General features: G+C 40.1%; 1 protein-coding gene across 1 annotated transcript; it reads right to left on the bottom strand.

Moving 5' to 3' along the window:
* Nucleotides 1–224: 224 nt before the first annotated feature.
* LOC140245661 (actin, cytoplasmic 1-like) lies at nt 225–6,122 on the bottom strand. The gene is made up of 4 exons (XM_072325208.1): nt 5,991–6,122; nt 5,360–5,599; nt 3,358–3,604; nt 225–742 (listed from the first exon to the last, which is right to left on the bottom strand). The coding sequence occupies exons 1-4, from the start codon at nt 6,114–6,116 to the stop codon at nt 225–227; spliced, it is 1,131 nt and encodes a 376-aa protein (XP_072181309.1). The 5' UTR covers nt 6,117–6,122.
* Between the last annotated feature and the right edge of the window lie 4,696 nt (nt 6,123–10,818).

The raw sequence follows: 10,818 nt of genomic DNA, 5'->3' as shown, positions 1-10,818 counted from the left end.
AAGCAGAGTCAATGGCTTTTTTGTTGAATGAAAGAGCGCCCGCCATGTACATGTTGCCCTCGTATTCACATGTCAATAAATATCGCCCTGCTTTGGATTTTGGTAGATATACATCGTCACCATATAAAAGGGAAACATTAAGATCATACGTCTCCGTTATTAGGCAGCTATAATGTGAATACAATGAATGTAGTGTAATGATAATAATTGCCAATATTGAAACTTTAAAAGCATTTGCGATGCACTATTGCGGGTCCGCTCTCGTTATATTCCGCCCGGCTGATCCACATATGCTGGAAAGTGGACAAGGACGATAAGATCGATCCGCCGATCCAAACCGAGTATCGCCGCTCTGGAGGTGCCACGACTTTGATCTTCATCGTAGGTGGCGCTAGGCTGATCAATTCGCGCTGCATGCGATCCGCGATGCCCGGAAACATCGTGGTGCCGCCGGAGAGCACAACGTTGGAATAGAGGTCGCGCCTGATGTCGACGTCGCATTGGAGTATCCCGTGGTACGTGGTGTCCTGAACGCCAGGTGTCTCAAGGCCAAGACTGGACGGGCGAAAGAGTGACTCTGGACACCGGAAACGCTCGCTTCCGATGGTAATCACTTGGCCGTCTGGGAGCTCGTAGGTTTTGTCCAGCGAAGACGACTCGCTCCCGAGGCCGAGCTCCTGGTCGAAGTCGAGTGCAACGTAGCACAGCTTCTCCTTGATGTCCCGCACGATTTCTCTTTCAGCTATACATAAAGATTATTTGGGGAAAAAGAGAAAAAGACACAATTAAGTTTTTTTTTTTTTTTCCTGACATCGATTGTTTTTATAGACTTTTCGTGAACATAAATTTCCGTGCACCTAAGGAAGTTGAAATATCACTTAAATTGTATTAGTAGAAAAGAAAATGGGATTCCATCGGGATTCGAACCCGAACCCTCCGGATTACTAGCCCGTAGCTCTACCGACTGAGCTATAGAAAGCCCTAGTTCAGTGTTCGTCCCAGAAACCCTTAATTCTCAATGGTCGAATGGTCAGAAGCTATGTAGCAGTGTGTTTGTGTGTGACACACACGCACACACTTGAACCTGGCATAAACCCAAAGGATATTTCAACTTGAGGATAAATGCGAGGGATCACCAAAGTGATGCAGCTTTTTCAGTCTGTATTAAGCGCAAACAGAAGAAAACTGATCAGAAATGAATAAAATTTATTACATTCATGATATAATTATAGTCACAAATATTATTATTTACTTCTTTGCTCATTTTTCCACTAATAAATCATATTCATTTCTGGTTAGTTTTCTTCTGTTTGCGTTTATCACATTTATTTAATTACAAAACAAAGTCTCTTACCCAGTAACTGATGTTTCAATGCAAAAATTAATAAATGATACATCGAGAGGAATTATGGTCAAATATCACTTCGCTCGAACGGATAAAAACCGCAACAGGAAGTGATCAATGAATCATTCAGAAAGCGATGACGGCTTTATTTTAGTCAAGTCCGCTTCTTATAATTCCTAACGAGAAATTTTGAGGAAATTATCACTCCACTCTATCGAACCGGAAGGGTGACGAAGGTACAAGGTGTATCATTTCAGAAATCGCTCGATCTCGCAAGCTTCATGTGCTCTACTCCAAGATAATTGACACCACACATTGATTTGAATTGTTGCAAATCTAGCATTTGTTTTGGGAACATTTGGTTTTAAAGACGAACACCACATCCGAGTAGCTATTATATTTCTTATCATTTAGTATTAGCTCCATTAGTTTTTATGAAACTAACTTTCTTAATTATTTGTTCTGCCACATTTTGTACTATCATGTTCACGATTCATGTAATGCATAGGATATTGTCCGTTTCTGTTGTGTATGAGTTTGATGTTCGGTGTTTTTGTGGTACACTCTCTTATTTTATTACATTGCGCAGTTAAATCATGCCACAATCAATTATACTCTCTCTCTCTTGGCGATCAGGAAAATAGGTGAGAATGGAAAATATAATCATATGTATTATAATATTGATATTCTCCATTTGCACCTATTTTCCTTATCGCTGAGAGTAAAAAGTTAAAAGAACTGTACAGTACTGGTTGAGGTGAGGATTCAGGTTTTTGACATTCCTAAGTGAGATAATGAGAAACCTCTTATGAAATATGAAAGAGCATGTAATCTTAAGAAGGATTCAACGTTTATTTGATGAAAATCGGTTTTCAAATGGCTGAGATATCCAAAAAAAGTGATAATAATAAAATGCGACAGGCCACGTCTTTTTTTAGGATCTCTTTGTTTCACTTTGTTTTTTGGATATCTCAGCCATTTCAAAACCGATTTTCATCAAATAAACTTTTGATTCCCCTTAGAATTGCATGCTCTTTGACATCTCATAGAGTGGTTTCTGAATATCTCTCAAAACGTTAAAAGCTAAATCCTCACCTCAACCAGAACTGTACAGTCCCTTTAAGAATGAAAAAACATATGAATATGAAAATGCTTGAGGCAAAAACATGAACACAAATATGATTACAAAATGGTGATGGTGAGAGAGACTTAAAGAGTTAAGGACAAAAAGGAGGAAGATATGGGGGAAAATAAATTGTAAAGGACATTGCAGAGGAAAGAGAAACGGATGCGACTAATGGCCGAATGTCAAGGTTGATATGATATACGGAAAATAGAGAGACAAATACATGTACTTGATCAAACATGTAGATAGGTAGATAAATAGACAGAAAGTTGGATAGATACACGGACATACAATCAGACGGACAGATAGGTAAAGAAGGGAGAGAGAGGAGACAGAAAGACGGACAGACAAACAGACAGACAGAAAGAGAGAGAGGGGAGGGGTAGAGGGAGAGAGGGAAGGGAAAGGGGGGGGGGGGGGGACAAGGAGGAGGAGGGGGAGAGAGGGAAGGGGTGATGGTATACTGCTCTCCACCCTCCGTTTAGACACCTCTACTTCACAGGCGCAGATGTACCCGTGTAAAAAGTAATTATGGCACGTGGCATACAATCAGTCATGCAGTCGTATAGAACCTGTGTATAAAAGCGAGAGGGAGCTGCTGAATGAATGCATTATGCTTGTGAGAAAATGGAGGTCTTCTAACGAAATGTGTTTGGAATGAGGTCTTGTACATTGACGCTTCCGCTAAATCTCCGCTGAAAAAAAAAAAAAAACCAACAACAAGAACAAAAGCAATTCAAATATGTGCGGGAAATCAGTCGTGTAAGCGAAGAGTATAAAGAATCGCAGATCATGCCAGTACTGTGAAATATCTAAAACGGATGACGATGTTATATTAGGATTGTATAGGTTCTTACAATACATTTCGGCCAAAAGCCCAACTTACCAGTGGTTGTAAACGAGTAGCCCCTCTCCGTCAATAGTTTAATGAGGTAATCGGTGAGGTCACGCCCCGCTAGGTCCAGCCGGGTGATGGCGTGGGGTAGGGCGTAGCCCTCGTAGATGGGTACGGTGTGAGTCACCCCGTCGCCCGAGTCCATCACCATGCCCGTGGTTCGGCCCGAGGCGTAGAGCGAGAGAACGGCCTGGATCGCCACGTAGAACGCCGGGCATGTAAACGTCTCGAACATAATCTTATTGGGGGGGGGGGGGGATTTTGGAACGTTTGTAAAGAAAAAGCGATGTAAACATTTTCGGAAACATACAGCACATATATTATAATGGTATGGTATAATATAACCAGAAGATAACAGACCTTTATGATTTCAGTGATCTAGCAGATTACTACGTGTAGCTCAACACGTGTAAAGATTAACCCCAATATCTTTAAAGTGTAAGGAGTGTTGCTAAGTACCTGTGCATTTGCTAGCTATCATATTGAATTTTAAAAGCGTTTAATTTCCGGTAGATATATAAAATAATCCAAAGCATGAGACATAAATAATATCCTCGTAACGCTCCTCTTATCATTGTTGTTTCTCTCATTTTATTCGTATCTTTCTCTCTCCCCCCATCATCCTTTATTCAATCCCTCCCGATCTCTCCCTGCATTAATATTTTCTATCTCCTCCTCTCTTTCTCTCCTTGAATCACTCTGTGTCGCTTTTCCTTTCATCCTCTCTCTTTCACCTTGCTTGAATTGTTGGAGGGCAATCAGCTGTGAACTGAACAAAAAAAAAAATCGAATTTCTCTCTCTCTCTCTCTCTTTTTTTAATCGAGATCCATTTAGAGCTTCCATTACCAAATGAGTGAACTTAGAAAGTACCACATTTTAACAAATTGAATAGATTGAGCTACAAATCCTCCAGCAGCCCTTTTAGGCTAGGTGATAGACAGATAACGCAAATCAAAGTGAAAATTCAAAAGGGGAATTATTGTTGACAAGCCTCATGCATTACGGCGCGATGATGCTACTGTAATGTTGCCTTGAGTACTAAACAGCACATGAAAAAAAAAAAAACCGCGAAAAGTCGATGTATTTCAGGGGAAAAAACACCCCATATTATCCAGGGAAATCAAAGGATGCAGGGTGAGGCTTTTAGGTCTTATTCTCGTCTTATTTAAATGTTTTCGTCTTGCAAAGGTTAGAGGTTGTGGAAAGTTCAAGATGTAAGAAAAATGTACGAATGATCTATTTCTTACCCATCTCCTGCACTAATCATGCTAATAGGAATGAGAAAACATGGATAGGTAGACAGAAAGAGATGCAGACGGGCAGGAAACGCATGGAAATGTAACCCCCCCCCCCCAAAAAAAAAAAGCTTCATTAAACACACACACCGACACACGCACACACACACACACACGCACACACGAACACACAAACACATACACACGGTATACATAGGCCCATACGTATAATACATCTATACGTAAACACATCTATTTATCTATCTATCTATCTATCTAGCTATCTATCCATCCATCCATCCATCTATCTATCTATCTATCTATCTATCTATCTATCTATCTATCTCTCTATCTATCTATCTATCTATCTATCTATCTATTTATCTATCTATCTATGTATCTATCTATCTATCTCGTATCAGGACAATTACCCCCGACTAGATACCGGTTAGTAAGATAGGGTTAGAGTAAAGATTAGGGTTAGAGTTAGGTTTAGGGTTAGGATTAGAATTTGGATTTGGGTTAAGATCTGGGGAAGGGCCTGGGATATTGTCCAGGAGTTGATTGTCCTCGAACCAGCAATCTAGCTGTCATGTACTGGAAATGCCAGGGGCAGCCGAAAGAGAGGTTGAGAGGAGGGGAGCAGTATCTTTAGAAGTATCTGGGATAAGACTGAAGTACATGAAAGATGTGACAGATATACATGAAAGATAAGAAGTATACTAGGGGACTGAGCAAGCACCAACGTGCCACCAACCTGCGTCATCTTCTCCCGGTTAGCCTTGGGGTTGAGAGGGGCCTCGGTCAGGAGCAGGGGGTGCTCCTCGGGCGCGATGCGGAGCTCGTTGTAGAAGGTGTGGTGCCAGATCTTCTCCATGTCGTCCCAGTTGGTGACGATGCCGTGCTCGATCGGATACCGCAGGCTGAGGATGCCGCGCTTGTGCTGGGCCTCGTCCCCGACGTAGTAGTCCTTCTGACCCATTCCCACCATCACGCCCTGGCGTCACCATGGAAACAAGATTGGTCATAAAGATGCCTCAAAATATAAGGCAGGTGCTTAATAGTCATGATAGTGGAATGATGTTATGTTCGATTGCATCGTGACACTATGTCATCAGTATTGATTGAATGTTAGGTTTCTTGGGCATGCCTTTCAACACACTCTGTTATCACCCTTCCAAAAATAAAAGACAGCTTAACACAATTTTAACCGAATAAAATGGTGAATTGCCTTTTTCAAAATTGGTCTCAAAATGTTATTCATTAATCATTATGCCTGACAGTGTTTCTGGTAGCTATGACAGGGTTACATGCATAAAAGATCTGTACTAAGGTGTTCGGAAATGACTTGAAAGACAAACATGATGAAAAAAAAAATCTCATCTGACCTTGTGCCGCGGCCTCCCGACGATGGACGGAAAGACAGCCCGTGGTGCATCGTCCCCTGCGAATCCACTTTTACACATTCCTGAGCCGTTGTCGACGACTACGGCTGATGCCTCTTCATCCACCATATCGAATGAAGAGTTACTATTGGCCACGTAAGAGCAAACTGCATGTAATAAGGACAGACGAGGTTGAACACCGGTTAGTGTAGCATGGTGTCATTATCAAAGAATGACCAATGGAATAAAAAAGCACGTAGCGTAAAGTTTATAATGATTATCAATGTCTACCCCTTAGACTGTGAGTATGACCCACCACTTAAAGTTCCTAAATATCCTTTCAGCTTCGAGTGCCGATTAGCACAGAAAAACCTATGGCATTGCACACACTGTCCAAAGTCCGTGGAGCAGAAGTTTAACGCATCAGGCACGGTGTCAGGGCAACACATTTTGTCTTGTGTTACATGATATTGGTGGACATACTTATCTTTTATGAGGACAAGTATCAACGTAACGGTATGACGACATCAAGTCCTTTGCTCGTTTATACCATCTATAATACCATCAGTACACAAAAACTAGAATACATTGTACTATGATTCGTTTTGAAAGAAGCATTATAATACTGTACCGAGGAAGGTGAATTACACCCAGTTGAACGATGGAGTCAAAAGAGTTGCCGCGCCTCTAGAACATTATTGACGCACATTTTGCATTTTGCTGCTATAATCATTTGCACTAAACTGTCATACACACACATACCCAGGCATAATCTAACGTCAAGTCTACAAATTACAACAGAAGAAATAGAACAAAAAGGAACAACATACTCGCATTTTCCAGATATAGGCCTACATCTTTTCATAGAAGGTAGCATAGATAACGTACTTATACATACAAGCAAAGGCAACAGTCTTTACAAGACGATATTGTGGATGACGAAAATGCACACTGATTAGTTTTAGTACAACCGTACAAGCAACAAAACCAAATTCACTAACGATATGTGCTGGAGGTTATGAATACATCCTAATAAACTATCAAAACAGGAACAAGACTAAATAACGTTGCATTTAGAAAGCAGTGGTAGATATGAATGTACTGTACGCCACTCACCGCTTACAGACAATACCTATTCCAAAACGGTTTCGCAAAAGACGATTGTTCGGCCTGGAATCTTTGTCCGTAGAAACGGATCCTCAGCTCAAATCCATGTCGTTAAGCCACTTTCTTCTAGAACTATATAACGCCGTTGATGCACAGGGGTGTGACTTTATGGGATGCTTGTTCTTATATACCAGCAAAGACGTTCTCGAAAATCTCGTCCCAGTGACAAGGATAAGTGTCCCCTACGCATGCACACACACGCCCATTCATCACGGTAGCAAAACAAAAGGCGCGTGATGTTAAAGGCTGTCTGCTCGACTATAAATATGTTGTTTCTACAGATTTCTCCCCAGCGATTTACAGAAGTAGGACACAAGGAATTGATTTTTCAAAGACATATCAAAAGATAAAGAAACAAAATTGATTTATGATGAAAAAAGAGAGGTGCAAGGGACAAAACTGACTCTGATTAATCATCAAATGTGCTTCTAAAAAGTGAGAAAATAATAGGACGACGCTCACTATATTCAAAGCTAAATCAGTTACTGAGTAAGAAGATACAACGACTTACGTTTTCAGCTCAAAGAGAATGCAAATTAATTGAACTCTCGTTCTTTAATGGTTGTGTTTTACGTCTTCCCATCGTGGTTTGTACATACCAAGTTCTCCTCAAACAGTTTCAAACCGTTCACAAGTAAAAATGGAGTCAATCGATCTACACAGAGTTGCTCATTTTATTTCATTTTTTCTTGAGGGTGGCATGTAATAGTGAATAGAAATGCTACGACTGGATTTTCATTCTCCAGATATGTTTGGGAAGCAAGGGCATAACGACATATCTTAAACAAATAGCTTTTGTAATGTAGCCTAAGCCTATGGGAAACATTTCTAGTTGTTGGCCTATTACGTTTCAGCGCAGTGAACTTAAACGACAGAAATTCAAGGCGTGTATGCCACTTGGTAGTCAAATTGGTTGTGGAATATATATATATATATATATATATTTTTTTTTTTTTTTTTTGGGGGGGGGGGGTTGTAGTGGAATGAGAATGTATTGAAGAGCTAGTACATCATCCACAATACGAGGACATGGGAAATAGATACACATCCACACACTATATAAACACGACGCACAGTTGATAATCCTGGACCATCAAGGGGAAAAGGGGGACACACAATGGGCTTGAGGACCATTTTCTCCAGCTGGTACAGCCAAACAACGCCTTCAGTTCAGCTTCCACGTTGGGGAGGTGACGAAGGCGCCACATGCGAGGGAAAATTTGATGAAAGAACGCGCGGGAGAAACGGTCACTTCCCTCGTTCATTTCTAGTCTTCATGTCAGGCTTATTTGACATTTTATGATATTGTCGTGTGTATTCACCTGTATTCAGAAGTGAATGCAATGCAAATGACATATCAACATAACACGAAAAACAGCTGTACGGTAGCCATATCCAGAGAAATTAACAATTCAAAATTATAAGGTCATGAAACAGCTGTATATTACAATCAATAAATAATGTATTACCACTAAGTTATGTGTAGAGTCAAGACAATATACCAATGGGTTAACAGACAAAATCTTGAATAAGGTGAATCAGCTAGGGTGATAGGATCCGTTATAAATTAGGAAATATAAGACTATTTTGACAAGATGATATCTGTAAAGGTGTACGTTTACACCCGTTGATAGATAAGAGTCAATGACCTTTGTGGGGACAAGTTTGAGGCAAACCCAGTAATCTAGATCATGCATCGGTACTGATGCTTCTGTCTCATCCTGCAGTTCTGATACATTTTGATGAGCGATTTTCACGTCTTGTCGGAAGACTAATGGTAAGTGAACGAGCCGGTTGGAAGGTATGAATGATGTGATAACGGTCATTTCAGTAGTCTCAGTATACAGATCTCTGATTATCATCAAGGTTCAAAATGTTGACCAATCGAGATCGTAGCATAGTTATACAAAACTCTGCAGTTGCGGGAAAATTGCAGGAACTGAAGAGAATTTAACGTAGGAAAGGGCAGTCCTTTATGTTTATCTAAATCGACGTGGAACACTTCCATCTGTCCTACTTTAACATTTTCTCAGACATTCAGAATAGCATCGTACACGTCAACCGTATCCGCCATATTTTCATCGAATAAACCTTATGAAGAAAGCAACCTCTCTCTGGAACCAATAAAACGAATACAACTGTACTTCATATGCATGCCACAATTTCGGACTGCAGGAGCTTGTTTGTTTGTTTGTTTGTTTGTCTATTTTCCATTTCACATTAAAAATACACAGAAAGCTTAAATCATAATAGAGTAATCAAAAATTACAAAATGGATGGATGGCCCATTTCAGATTCATTATTAGAATGGTTCTGCTCTCCCACGGGGTCCAACAAGAGTAAAAGAAACCCAACACAAAAAGTATATGATGCATGATTAAAGTATAACCAAATCGGGACGAAGTGGTGAACGAGCTTTCCATTGTCAACGCACTTGTACACTGATTTTGATTAGGGCTCTAATCTCCTGTGAGCGCTTTGCGTCAAGCATATGGAATGAAACACACAGAAAATGTCGTGTAGCCGATGATCATAGACCTATACAGAATTCATAATCTATTTAAGAGAATACTTGAAATTATCTTATATGATTTTTTTTTTTTGTACAAAAGTTATATGAATATTTGTCAGCATCTTGAAACATTTTGTTTCTTGTTATTTTTTCTGTTTAGTCTGTTGTGTTGGATGCAGGATATGGTCAACCACTGTATTTGAATTTGTCAAAACAAAGAAAAACCTCATGCGTTAAAGTAAAGGTTTATTTCTTAACCATGCTCGAAAATTTGGGCTGTATTATTAAACATTGTCAGTAGGTCTGTAACCATGGTAACGGATCACAATTAAAAAAACAATACCACCATAGTTTCATGTATACCATCACTGATCGATTACCCTTGAGTACACATAATTTTTTTTTTGGTTGAAAGATTGCAACGGGTCTGAATTCCCAGCCTAGGGCTGATAAACCAGTCGATTAGGAATTTTGACATTTTTGACAAGTTGTGGGATTATCTCGTTTTGGGGCACAGATGTGTACAAATTGGCATTGCTGTACCAGCATCACGGTAGGAGGCTTAGTCGTGTCTATGCGACAGACATATGGTGTCATGAATACTGTATATGCTTATATCCCTACTCCACCAGTTCCTTCTCTCTTCCTCTCTCCTTTTCTCCTCACACACACACACACACACACACACACACACACACACACACACACACACACACATAGATTTTGGTCTCTCATTCTCCCCATCCCTCCTATCATGTACGCGCTTATGCAGGCACCAACACACACACACACACACACACACACACACACACACACACAAACAAACACACATACAAGGCAGGCACCTAAATACAATCACACATACATTTAATTGCATAATTCATGTAAAGCTTGTCTGAAAACACACTGACAGTACTGTAGTAGTAGCAGTAAAAGTAGTATAGTAGTTGTAGTAGTAGTAGTGGTAGTAGTATTAGTAATAGTAGTAGGTGTGTAGTAGAAGATATAGTAGTAGTAGTAGTAGTGGTAGTAGTAGTAGTAGTAGTAGTAGAAGTACAAGTAGTAGTAGTAGTAGTACAATGTAGTAGTAGTAGTAGTAGTAGGAGGAGGAGTAGTAGTAGAAGTAGTAACAGCAGTAGTTAGTAGTATACT

The sequence above is a fragment of the Diadema setosum genome (assembly GCF_964275005.1).
Source record: "Diadema setosum chromosome 20 unlocalized genomic scaffold, eeDiaSeto1 Scaffold_20_unloc_1, whole genome shotgun sequence".
Classification (NCBI taxonomy): domain Eukaryota; kingdom Metazoa; phylum Echinodermata; class Echinoidea; order Diadematoida; family Diadematidae; genus Diadema; species Diadema setosum.
The sequence above is the reverse complement of the archived record's forward strand: the minus strand, read 5'-3'. Positions and strand labels throughout refer to the sequence as shown.